This window comes from Alligator sinensis, unplaced genomic scaffold (assembly GCF_000455745.1).
Source record: "Alligator sinensis unplaced genomic scaffold, ASM45574v1 scaffold114_1, whole genome shotgun sequence".
Classification (NCBI taxonomy): Eukaryota; Metazoa; Chordata; order Crocodylia; family Alligatoridae; genus Alligator; species Alligator sinensis.
This window is the reverse complement of record NW_005842525.1, coordinates 927,248-940,803: the sequence shown is the minus strand read 5'-3', so window position 1 is coordinate 940,803 and position 13,556 is coordinate 927,248. Positions and strand designations below refer to the sequence as shown.

Sequence of the window (13,556 nt, the reverse complement as noted above, 5' to 3'; positions counted from 1 at the left end):
GGCATTTATTAAACACTGTGATATACTATGGAGATGCCTTGTTTTCTTAAACTTAGTGCATGACCTGCATTATCCTATTGAAGTAGTTATTTTTTTTCCAGAGAGTACTGTGAGCACTTGTTCCATATTTCCACAAGCAGAACCAGAAGTCCAAAAACAGTGTTATTCTTGGTCATGTTCTAATTAAATCTGATGAAGTCCAGTGGAGGATACCTCTTAAAGAACTTTCCAATTTTAGGGCCTGACTGTACATACTTACTTTCAAGCCAGGCAGTGTCATGCTGAAACACTTGATGTACTCCATGCACACAACTTCCTGAGCCAGAAACAAGGTAGCAGCAAGAGGAAGAATCAGTTAATTCACCCACAATGCCACATGAACATGACAACACTGCTTCCAGTTTGGGAGCAGTGCAGAACTGACTTTAAAGGCATTTCTGCACTGCTCACTTCCCATATGTGACACAACTTGAAAGGCACACAAAGTAGCTGGAAATGCCAAATTACAAAAAGAGCATTCTACACAAGTACACTCCTCTTACCAATGCCATCTGCTGCATTGGTAAAAGTACTGAATACAAAAGAATGACTCCACTACTTTACTAAAATTTCATTTTCACGTGTTCCTACAATCTATTCGTTGGCTGAGCTAGCCAGGATATAGGAATTCTCCAAAGGGGCAACAATGATCAGTGCGCCCTTTCACCCAGCTGTTAAAAAACACAATGACTGTTGAGTCCTCTTGATTGGAATGGTATAGGTTGGTCCTTGTAATCAACTTCCAGTGAGGAGACCTGGTCTCATGTTTAGTGCCTATATATCTGGGTGCAGGTGCTTTTTCCTGTGAGAATAAACTCACATTCTATATGAACTTCTAGGAGCCTTGTGTCCATTGCAATTTGTAACTTGTTAGAGCTGTGAAAGGGAACTCTGTATAAGGTGCCTAAGATTTTTCCTTTTGTGAATTGATGCCTGAGTCGGTCACCATCCATTACCAGTCATCCTTGTTGCAACTGACTGCAAAGTCCCAGTGACATCAGGAATGAGCAAGACCAAGAGCCAGCAAATAGGAGAATTTGAGTGGGACTGCTGCTTGGAAGAAAAAGGAGAATCTTGGTTGCTTTGTGTGAGTGCCTGTGAGTAGAGGCACTTTGGGCTTTGTTTTGTTGCCATCTTGCAGTGCTATTTCAAGCAATGAGGGATGCTTGTACATGTGACAGGGATTTAGTCCTCAGGGTGTTATTCTATGCCCCCTAAATTGAAACGGGGTATAGAATATGCCTACCATTTCAATTTTTTCTGTCACGTTATAGTGAGAGGCCCGATCCTTTTCTTTATTTTTTTGTCAGAGCTGGAGCCTGCCCACAGCTGCAGGGGCAAGCTGCCTGCGGGCTGAGTAGCCCCCGAGCTACGGGAGGCCCTGGTCCTTCCCTCCACAGTGGCACTGCCCCCTGGGGCTGCCCCATCTCAGAGGCAACACCCAGCCCAATCCAGCTCTGCCCTGTGGAGGGAAGGACTGTGGCCCCACGCAGCTATAGGGCCACTCAGTCACCGCCCCAGCCACTGGAGAGGTGGACAAGCTCCGCCAAAAAAAAAAAAAAAAAAAGTGTCAGGTTCCTCATTGCTTCTACCTTCAGCAGGCTCCTGCAGCCAACAGGATGCCTGGGGCCACTTGGGAATGGGCTGGCTTCCACCTGGGGCAGCACAGGAAGGTGGCAGGAGGGCAGCTGAGTGTTGGCGGACGGAGAAGGCAGTAAGGAAAGTGCACAGGGCTGCCCGGGCTGCTAGCTGGCTGGGTGCTGCCCCACCTTGGAGGCGCCCAATCCAAAGCTTGCCCGAGCCTGCCCAAGCTTCCAGCTCCCCGTGCACGATCCCTGTCGCCTTCTCCAGCCACCAACATACCCAGCTTGCCCCTGGGGCAGTGCGGGAAGGCGAAAGGAGGGCGGCTGGGTAGGCTGGTGGTGGAGATGGTGCAAGGGGCGAAGTCCGGGTGAGCTTGGGGAAACTGTTGGATCAGGTACTTCTGAGCTTAGGCAGCACCCGGCCACCTAGCAGCCCACTCGGGCTTCCAGTGCCCTGCGTACCATCCTGCTGCCTTCTCCAGCCACCAGCAAACCCAGCCGCCCTCCTGCCATCTTCCTGCACTGTCCCAGGGCAAGCCAGCCCATTTCTGGGCAGCCCCAGGTGTCCTGTCAGCCACAGGAGCCTGCTGAAGGCAGAAGTGGTGAGGGGCCTGATCCTTTTTTTCTGTGGAGCCTGCCCACCTCTCCCATGGCCGAGGGGTGAGCTGACAGCTGCAATTTGCATCAGGATGTAGTTTAGTTTGCAATGACAAACTAATTTAAAACCCCCAAACTCTTGCATGTGTACAGTGTGATGCCATTAAGTCGCACAAAATGACATTTTCGTCACATGTACACAATAATGGTATCACATGTACAAGCACCCAAGATGTCCACAGTGGCTAAGCCTTAGTAGGTACAACAAGGAGACTGACTCATCTAACCTTGCTGCCTAGGATAGCCCTGAGTCCCAGTGATTTTGGGAATAGCATCCATTGGAGTTCCCCCTCTCTTAGATTTACTGCTTATTAGAAGGAAGGAATGAAAGAAGGAGAGCAGCAGAATATTGATACTATACTTCAGAAAAGCAAACTCAGGTAACTGGTGGGTAGGATCCCATGGTAATCAAGAGGAAAAAAAGAGTTAGGGGGATGGCTGATCCTTAAAGAGACAATACTAGGGACAGAAAAACATGTTATCCTGATGTAAAGATAGGGAACCACATAAAAAGTGGAAATGTGGTCCTATTACTAAGGATGAGCATCTCATTAAACTGCAGTTCATAGAGTTTAACCAGAAGAGACCATTATGATCATATAGGTTTACTTCCTCTATAGCACAAGGCACAGATATTTGTAAAAACACAGTTAAGGAGATTTCTCCGGAGGGTATTAGAAATGAAAAGACATCTCTATAGTGCAGAATGTTAATAACAAATAATCCTCCAGTTAAATAAGAAGCTTAGTCCTAATATAACAAACCAGTGCTGGTTTCCAAAGCATTGCAGAACCAGGCACATAGTAGCAGATTTAGGTAATAACTGTCATGGTTCAAACCACAAAATGATTTCTATTCTTTATAAGCCCACTGAACAACTGTAGTTTATATAATGATGTAGCTTTCTTTCTGTCCCATGGACAATATTAATGACTGGTTAGGCATCCGTTGCCACTAGTTTGTTTGTAACACTGCAGTGTATTCACTGGATAAAGTATGCGTTTTGGTAGGGTTACCACAGAGATGATTTACGTCCTTTGACTCAGTGGTTTACTTTAGGTAAAAAAACCTGTAACCCCAGGTACTTAGATCTAATTTCTGGATTTAACTTTTATAAAAACCCCAAATCAAAAAGGTCAAGAGTCCATCCTGAGCCTAGTGATCCATAGGGTCAGCATGATCAAGTGCCGATTTATATAGCCAACACCATACACATTGGCATTGCATCCATTTGCCTTTGACTGCTCAGCCCGAACAACCAGGTACTCATTTACAGCTAGGCCAACTGCGAGTGGCCTTCAGCATGAGCCCACAGCAAGCCTGAACCTCATCCTTCTGAAGCAGTAGCAAGATGCCTTAACCACCCGGGCACCATACCCCAAAATCCCAATAAAGAGTTTTAAATATATGTATAAAGGCATCAGAATTCTGTGGGCCGCAAGTAAAGAGAGTTATTATTTGAGGGTGTGATTTGGAACGATGGACAAAAACACAATTTTCTCAGCATAATGAAAAATGGGAGCATGAGCATGTGAACAAATAACTGAAAGATATACAGGGGCAGAAATTTGCTCCATGGCTTTACCTGACAGTAAGCACAAATTAACCTATGGTAGTTTGTCTCTCTATCATCAAGGGAAGTCTTAAATTAATGTATCTTATGCCCATGATGGTGCTAAAATATTTCAGTGTATTACATCAGGACAAACAGCTTAAGTATCTGTTACATCCACATAGGATGTTAGAGATTATTTCACCTCCATACATGCTAAGGTACCTCTCACTTGCCCATAGAAAAATAAAACAAACAAATTAACAGACTGATATTGTGGAAGCAGATATTAAATGGGTAATAATAATTGGTACAAAATATGAACATGAAGGGATCAAGACAATTCTGGTTTCCAGCACCTAAGATTTTTAAAATCTTGTATATGATAAGCAGATTTACCACTCTACACAAAAGAACAAATTCATGTCTAGTGAACTTTTGTCAGGCATAAAGTTAGCCCTATGTCTTTCATTTTGACCATGGCCCTGCCACTTCACATTATTTACAGCAGGTAAAGGCCAGAGAATATTTAATTTCTCTTAGAATACTGAATCAAATGATGAATAGCATAAATAATTAATGCAGAGAATAGTACAACCGAAACAGCTGAACTAGCTTTTAGGCAATGCAATGTTATGGCCTTGGTGGCAGAACTTCAAAGACTCTTACAGTGCAGATGGCAAGATCATCTGCCTTTGGAATAAATTGCTACATTAAAATGAAGGCCGTTTGGACTCCACAGATCCTCATTCTTAGTGCTAAAACAAACAAAACCCTTACCTCAAGTCTGGCACAATTATATAATGAATAACTTGACTTCTTTCTTTACCTGGAAGTGATATGTTTGATAATCTCCCGATATGAAATATGAGGAGAACACAAACTCAAGTATGGTCTAAACTTTTTTTTTCTTGAACTGATAGTTCTGTTTCATCTTTCATCTTTCCTACATGTTCATAGAAGAGAGATTTGTGAGAAAAAAAGAGGGTATGAATTATTATCCATAATAATTTTAATGTTATATTGCTTAAAAGATACTGCTATATGTAAAACCACATTGGGAGAAAGTATTTTGTAACAGTTCCATATTTGATAACAGATTTTTGTTTTCTTGAAAGGTTTGGGGCTTTTACTCCTTTTCTTACTTTTTCCCCCTAACCTTTATTCTTCATTCTCCTGTTAGAACAGTGCTGCATTTAGTCATTTACAGGTACAGCAAATTACCATGAGGTAAGCTAAATTGTACTCCCAAGTAATTGTACATGTGTGGTAAGGGGGAGATACCTTACCCATTCATTGTGAGGGAAGCTACACAACCAGCTCCAGTTGCTCAAGGGCAATTACTGCTGAGTAGTGATAAATCCTGGCTTTAAAAGTGTCAGAACTAGGTTTGGGCTTTGGCTGTTCACCTTGTGTTGAAAGAAGTTCCTAGTTTTCTCAAGTGCAGTGACATGCACAAACCTCTTCTGTATTACATCACTGCACACCAGCTCTTTTGCAGTCAGGTACTTGGATGTTAACATTTCGCCCGGACAGAACCTCCACTCTCTGACAATGCACTCCCAGCATCTGGGGCAGGTTGTTACTGCCGTGACCTCACCCAGAGCCATCGCTAATACCTCTGCTGGGCACCACGCTGGCACCAACCCAGCTGAGAACAGGACTGGGATGAATAGGGTTTCCATACATCCCAGTTTTCCTGGACATGTCCTCTTTTTGGATCCTCTGCTCTCCATCTGGGTGTTTTAAAAAAAAAATATAATCAAATGTCCAGGATTTTTGCCAGCTCAGCTTCAGAGTTTTTTCCCGGCACTTCCTGGCTTCCCCTAGCAAGGAGCTGCTTGGGGCTGGGGGCAGTTGGGGGAGGGCAACTGTAGGCAGGGAGCACCACATGGATGTCCACACACACACATGCATACATACATGCACATGGCTGGCATGCAGCCAGGCAGGGTGGTGGGAGCAGCTCCAGCAGCTGCATGCAGGTACATTTGTGGGGGGGCCAAGGCTTGGGAACTGTCTGAGGGACTGGGGGGAGTGGGGGGCACATGCATGCATGTGTGTGTGTGTGTGTGTGTGTGTGTGTGTGGAGGGGATGGGTGTGTGAGCGGGGTGGGTGCCTGCTGGCACAGGGGGAAGCTGTCTGGGTGCTGGGGCTGCGGCAGAGCGGAGGAGTCACCTACTCCTTCAGTTGGGTTAGGGGTCAGGGCTTTTGGGGGCAATAGGGAGCTGCACGGCTCTGGTGGCACTGGAGCTGGTGCCCTTGTTCACAGGGGCAGGGCAGCTGGAAGACGCTGCAGGGCTGTTGGGGGAAAGGGGGCTGCAGGTCAGGAGTGAGGGGCACCAGCAGGACTGGGGGGACTGTGGCTTGGGAGTGAGGGGCACCGGGGGGGTGGGGGGCTTTGGGTCAGGAGTGCGGGACGCTGGAAGTGCCAGGGGAAGGTGAGTCAGAAGTGATGGGCACCAGCATGGCCCAGTTGTTTCTAGGGTACTGCAGGTCAGGAGTGAGGGGCAGCAGTAGGGCTGGAGGGGGCTGTGACTTGGGAGTGAGTGCAAATGGCATAGGCAGGGGCAGGGCATCGACATATCACTGCCCGCCCCACAATCATATACCCCCCGCGCGACAGGTGTCCTCGTCTTTGGAGCTGGAACTATGGTAACCCTAGAGATGAAAGAGCTTGCAAGTCTTGGAGAGAGGACAAGGGACTTAACAGAAGAAAATTGGCTGAGTCTCAGGATATGGGCAAAAAAGGAAAGTGCATGCATATGACTGCAAAGACAGGAGGCTGAAAACCAGCAGCAGGGGCTGGCTTCATAAAAACACCTCAGATCCAGCACTGGGAGAGGAGACAGTTGAATTTTGCCAATGACCAACATGTACCCTTCCAAATACTACCCCCACCCCAAGAAGAATGCACGCATCTAAATAATGATGCACTACTAGCTATTCCCTCAAAAAAAAAATCTTAGGTCCAAAACTGCACATCCCAATAACTTAGAAGTTTGGAAAATTGTCTCTTTGCATAATTCTAAATATATCATAATTAAGCAACTCCTAAAAAGAAATGGCATTCTCAAATATACTTACACAGTATATAAAAGTGCATCATTCAAAGCAAATACAGGCAACTCACAAAGCAAACTAATGCACATACCAAATAAACCTCACCCTTCAAGCAAGCGTGCTCCTATCCATCCCGAAATTGCATAAACCAATGAATAACGAATGCAAAACAGGAAACTTTAACTCCCCTGCATACATCACACACCATTTAAGCACCTTGACTTAAAAAAGTAACTGGCTGTGCTGCCAGGCAACCACAATTTGAAATAGTAGTCTTTGTTCTGCCAAGACTTGCACTGTCGCAGCAAGGCACTGCCCATGGTCACTTCAGTGTATCTCCATCCTCACTTCCCTGAGAAGCAGGAACTCTTACTTGGAGAGTCATTCTGATGACTGGCAGCGACAGCAGCAGCAGCAACAGCAAACACTTCTCTCTGAGCTGAGATACAGCACTTGTATGCTCAATCCCCTCAATGCTGTCCGCAGCCCCAGTTATAATCCCAGGCCACACAAAAGAGCCTGCACTTCGCTTTCCTCATTGGACCAAGAATAAAATGACATCATCTCTAAGGGCTGGTCTGCACACTGCGCCGACTGAGACTGGGGAAGCAGCAAGGCCAAGGAAGCTTGTTAGTAGCAGAAGCTGGATGCAGAAAGCAGCTGGTATTTACTAACTCATCCTTTCTGGCGCTCTCAAAAGGTGTACTGCAGCCACCATGTTGATGACTAGCAAGGATAATAGCAAATAGTTTCCCCCCCTGGTTTTATGACCCCTTGTGGACAGAACTCAAAATCTATTTCTTTCTTTAATTCCTCATCAGAAGAATAATTGCATATACACATTGGCCCATTGCTCTGTACTCTTGAGGGATGAATGCTGGCCATTGGAAAAGGGCATTACAACATTCAACAGATTATTTTTATGAAAAAAACATTTATCTAAATCTGATCTGTATTAAAACCTATCTATAAACCTTCCCTAACTTGCGTCCACTTGTCTATCTGACCTTAGAATGAGTTTCCCAGGGCAGGGAGCATCTTCAAAGGCCATTTTACCTGATATACCTACTCAAAATATGCATTACATACAAAATCCTATATCTGAAAGACGTTAAAGTGGCAAAGTCAGGCACTCAAAAGTTAGGAAATGCCAGACTTTAATTTGCCTCTGAAAACTTAATTTTGTTCCCTTATGCATTAAGATATAACCTTTAATTACATGACTGCACCTATATTTTTCCGCATGATCCTTGTCTCTTTTAATAAATATGATGAATAGTGCTCATTGTGAAATCCCTTCCATACATTCACTCAGTCCTTGATTCTATAAACAGTAAAGATTAGTGGCTGCCCTCACAACTTCCCTCCCTTCTAATGGCATAATTTTCTCATTACTGGTAATTCACACTAACAGTTTCAGCAAGTCTCCAGTCTCATTTTTATGTTCAGACTGGTAGAGGTCTGCTGCTTGGGCTAAGATTAGGGAGTGCTGGAGCATCCCAAGCTAGGATGAGGGTAAAGGTTAGAGAGGGTTTGGGGCTGTGTGTGGGTGGAACTGATATGGTTCCCCACCTTTTCATTTGCTAAAGTAGGGACCAGTGCAACAGAATGTTCCCTACTAAGATTTCTGATGATAGCTCTTCGTAAAGGCATATTTTTTGGGTTTTGTTGCTGCTGTCTGCAGCACAATTTCCTGCAGCTGTCTTGAATTCAGAGTGTGACAAAAGTATCAGTTTTAGATCTCATCCTATATCTCTGGTCTATCCAGATAGTTTTTATTATGGAGAACACTCTTCTTAAAGGAGCATTGGTCACAAGCACAGCTAACACAGCCTACTGTCTTTGGAAGAGCTGCAACTGACAAAGAAATTGACCCACTTGGGATCCACAGTTCGGGTGTCCTGGAGCTCTGCCATTACTTCGCAGGGTATACATGCTTTAGGAAAAACTTCCTCACTAGAAGAGCAGTACAACACTGGAACAGGTTACACAGAAAAGTTGTGAAATCTCCTTCCCTGGAGGTTTTTATAGATCTGGCTAGACAAAACCTTGGCTGGGATGATGTAGTTGGGAATGGTCCTGCTTTGAACAGGGGGTTGGACTAGATGACCTCCTAAACTCCCTTCAAACCTAATTTTCTATTATTTATCATTCATTTTTAGATATTTGCAGAAACTGCAATTTTGGTTGGGCTCCACAAAAAAGCAGTCTTAGCACTTTTGGCAGTCTCGCTGAGAAAAAAAAAAGCTGAAAGAGAAAAGGGTGGGAAGCCCTGGAGTGCTGAAGTACATGGGGAAGAGGGAGAGAGAGCAAATCAGAGGCTGAGCCAGTGATATAGGCTCAGTCCAGGAGCCAGTCCAGAGCCAGAAAGGCAAATGGGAGGATTTGGGAACCAGGTTTTAAAGCACCCGCAGGTGTTACAGCATGCTGCAGCCTGAGGAGAAGCAAGGATGATGAATCCTCCAAGGCACCCAAATACGTTTCAACGCTAGACGATGTAAGATTGTATCCTAAAGGGATCTTGCGCATAGATGGAGGCACTCTTCTGTGCCACCGGCAATGTAACTCTGAATGTGTTGAGGAAACCCAATGTAGATCGAAACTTAAGAGTTCAAGGCATACATAAAGCAGAAGGCTGTTGCAGAGGCTGAAGGTCAGAGCAAGAAACCATGTCCTCCCTCTTTAAAATGACCACAGAAAGCAGCTTGGCAAGGCAAGAGGTGGGATTTTTCCTTTGTGGAGGTTTTCGCAATGGCGAACATCCTGCTAGAGAAACTTGATCGCTCAAACTTAAGCTACTACCTGAATCAAAATGTGCCAGATGCTGGCAGCTTTCCACATACCAACAAGCTTCAAAAAGACTATCTGCCTGCAGTGAGTGCTTTGCATGTACGGTTAAAAAAGTCTGCCTTTGCAGAGTATGACTCCTTATCCATTGTGGATGATGAAGCACACAACCCTCAAGATAAGTAGGTGCTGCTTATTTTATTTGTACTGGGGAGCTGAACAAACCAGGACCTGCCTGTTTCAAACTGAGCTGGTCCACCTCACATCTGTCCATTTTTCTACTGTGTCTCAAGCGATTGTGACGGTAATTGTCAGCTATGACATAGACTTTAACAAGATTTCAGCATTCTTGTCTGACACTGCCATGTACATGTGCAAAGCTTTCTCCGACGTGCTCCAAGGAATGTTGCCCAATGCTGTTCATGTCACCTGCAACGTACACATTCTGTCCTCAGTAAGTGACATACAGCACATGCAGTTCCCTGATGTGGCTAGCCTGGTGCCCTTTCAAGAACGCCTTCAGGCACTGTCCAAGTCTGTTGCCAGTCAAACTGGGGGCTTACATGGCACTGTGCCGCTGCCACCAGAGCCTGTGCTCACAAGATGGGATTCGTGGTTCAACACAGTCCATTACCACGCCAAGCATATCTAGCACTATCAACCGTTTGTGGACGAGGAGCTGAAAATCATACCCAGCAAAGAGTGCATGCTTAAACTTCATGATATCTTAGGGTGAGGTGACATTCAATATCAAGTGATGTTTGTGGCTGACAATGGCACCAGGTTCATGGACCGCCTGCCTTGTTTGAAGGCCAGCCAGCTGTGATCCACCACACACACAACAAGCTGCTGGATTTGATAAGCTGGACTGAAAACATGGTATTGCAAGAACTGCCAAACTGTCCTCATGAAAACCACTGGAGAGGAGACCTGTTCCAGACAACAGTTGTGAAGCTGAACCAGCAGTACAGGAATGACCCATCTGTCTGAACTGCAGTTGTACCACAGGGACAACTGGCTGCCCCCTTCCTTAGTGCTGTTCACATTTTGAACCCCAACCAGGTGCCTTTTCTGAGTTGTGATCCTCACCTACTGAAAGCAATCCTGGGATGGGGGAAAGAACATGACAATGAAAGTGTTGCTTACATGAACTTTGTCGAAGAGTGCCAGATGCCTGTGCCTGTGCCTGTGTTCAGGGACTCTGTGACCAGTTTCCACATCTGTACATCCTGACAAGTTGCTTCCTCACCATTCCAATGAACTCAGTAGATGCTGAGCTTGCTATCTCAATGTATGGACAAGTGTTCACCCCACAGAGACAGAGAATGTCTGCAGCAACTGTGATTGGATGCAGCATGCTCGCATTTAATAGCATGAATTGTCTGTCTCAAGGTTAACATCAGTTTCAGTAAACTCCTTTTTATGTCCTTTGATAAAGTGTATATGGTTGTATTAGTTGCAATTCATGTTGTGTATAGCTTTATTTATATAAGATACTTCAGTTTGGAGTTTAATTAAGTGCTTAGATGGTACTGGTTACAATTTATGCTGTGCACAGCTTTATGATAATTAATTTTAGAGTTTAGTTAATATAATTAATTTTAGAGTTTAAGTGCTTAGATTGCTTAATAACATGTCAATTAATGGCTTCTGTGGGCTTAATCCTGATTAAGCCTGAGAAAGCCATTAATTGATGCATTATTAAGCAATCTAATCAGCAGTTTGGTGCAATCTCCAAATCAGAGGCATGTGTGGGGCTGTTGCACTCAGCCCATGAAAATGGTAACCGGCCCTGGGATCTGCCTGTGAAACCAGCCAGCCGCCTCCTTGTATTCAGTAGACCCCTTATTCATTGTACAATGCTCCTCCATTCAGTACTGCTATACTGAAGTTTTAACAAAGTGCATCAGCTCCTCAAATACAAACCAAATATGAAAACTAAGAACTGATAAGTGTTTCAAAGGCCTTGCATCAAGGACATGCTCTTGTTGCTGGTGTGCAAGAGAACACTGCAGGAAAGAAAACCACCCCTTTGCTTTCTGCATTGTAATCAAGAATGGATGCAATATTACCACCTTTGTGTGTGAGTGGGCTTTGATACATCCATGACAAGGGCAGTGTGGAAATGGGAATAATAGGCTGGATTGCACCACCTTCTGAGGCAGTCTTCAGGTGGTACAGGCATGGCCCAAGTAATGGATGCTATTCTTCACACCTTCAGTTCATTTAATTTAATGCAGTCTGAAGAATGTAGGCAACTTCTTTAAGCTCTGGTTCACTATGAAACCAAAGATGCAGTCTCAGAGCTTCTTCTACAGATTGGCACTCAGATTTTTCACTACTCCATACATACCTGCTGGCTAGTTGCATGACTTTCAAACATTTTGATTGCCACGTGAGAAACATTCATGTAGCTTTGTGCAAAATACAAGTAGATTCAGGAAAAAAGAGGCCTTTGTCACGTGCCGGCTCACATTCTTGGTTAGTGATAAAGTCCCATATTAATGTGTGGCTTTTCTTCCCATTGAAAATTAGTCACTAGTATTTCAAAAGGATGCTAAATTTCTCATTTTCCAATGTTTCCATTTTTAATTTAATTCAGAACTGTATAAATCCAGTTGCTTATGGGCATCAGCTGTTTAATCAAGGAAACTAACACTGTTGAACAGTGAAAAATACCACACAACCAATAGGTAATATTTAATTTTGCCTTCATTTGAAGGGTCATACCTGTAAAAAACGACTGTATTGAAAATTACCCAAATGCAATGTGATTGAATAAGGTATCCAAACACTTTACATAAAACGTCCAGACTTTGTTCTTCTGCAGTGATTTTTTTATTCAAGTTGGAATTAGAAATACTTTTGTCGGTCAGCTTCATCCCAGTCAGGCAACAAGTAGCTGTGATAACATACAACTGCATGGTACACATAAGCTGCTTCAGCAGCAATGGCACTATTATCAGCAATGTCTTTGGTTTTTAATAAAACATGTTGGAAATGTGGTGCATTGATTTCTCTCCTGATTCTTGTTTTGCAAAGCGCTTTATAAAATGAAACTGACAGACCTTTCTGAGTTACTTCTCTGGGGTGTTGCAGATACCCTTTGCTCCCAAGTACAGGTCCACATGCGTGCCGCACGCGCATGGAACCTCCGGCAGCCCCTAGCGATTGTGGGGGGCCAGGCTGCGACATGCTTGGAGTCCACGCTCAGAGCGGCCGGCTCCCAGGCTACTGCAGAGGGGGACTCGCAGCATGCGCAGTGCAGCAAAGGAGCCAGAGGAGGAGCCCAGGAGCCGAGGGGTGGGCGGGGCCACCACCTACCCAGATCAACCGGGGTTTCTGAGAAGCTCCTCAGGGGGCAGAAACGTGCCACAGCCGACTGGAAATTAGTCTGAAGAGCATGAGCAGACTCTTGCATGAAAAAATCCAGCATGCTTGGCTATTTCGCCCAACCCCAAACTAAGAGACAAAGGAGGAGAGAGATATTAGTGCGCACAAGGGAAACTGTTGGGACAGAAAACACAGATGGAGCCTTTTGCTGAAAACAATCCTGACGCCCGCGGCACTGCCAGCCCGGCCGGGCCCAGCCCCGCAGAAGACCCCCGCCCCGCTCAGGCATGGCAAAGCACGCGGAGGTGCTCGGCGCGCAGGGCCGCACCCAGCCAGAAGAGCAAGCCCTGCCGGGCGCGGGGCAGGTGTGAGACGAGCCCACGCTGCGCCCCCGACGCTGGGAGCGGCCCGGCCCGAAAGGAGCCTGCAGCGCCACCCCCGGCCGAGCCGGGGCCTGCAGGGCGCACGCGCAAAAGTACGCAGCCAGCGCTCCTCCCCCTCCGCCGGGGTAAGACGCACATTCGCGTGAAGATCCGGAATG

The 13,556-nt window shown here is 45.4% G+C and overlaps 1 protein-coding gene across 4 annotated transcripts in view; it reads right to left on the bottom strand.

The window, feature by feature from the left end:
• The window catches only part of ACBD7 (acyl-CoA binding domain containing 7), an 11,947-nt gene extending 4,519 nt beyond the window's left edge, over nt 1-7,428 (bottom strand). The window contains exons 1-2 of one of the 4 annotated variants that reach the window (XM_025213373.1): nt 6,987-7,251; nt 5,241-5,567 (exon numbers count right to left, since the gene is read on the bottom strand). In XM_025213373.1, the coding sequence (XP_025069158.1) occupies nt 5,241-5,567 (327 nt within the window). In that variant the 5' untranslated portion in view covers nt 6,987-7,251. The other 3 variants (XM_006031701.3, XM_025213372.1, XM_025213374.1) reach the window with 3 other exon arrangements.
• Nucleotides 7,429-13,556: the final 6,128 nt, after the last annotated feature.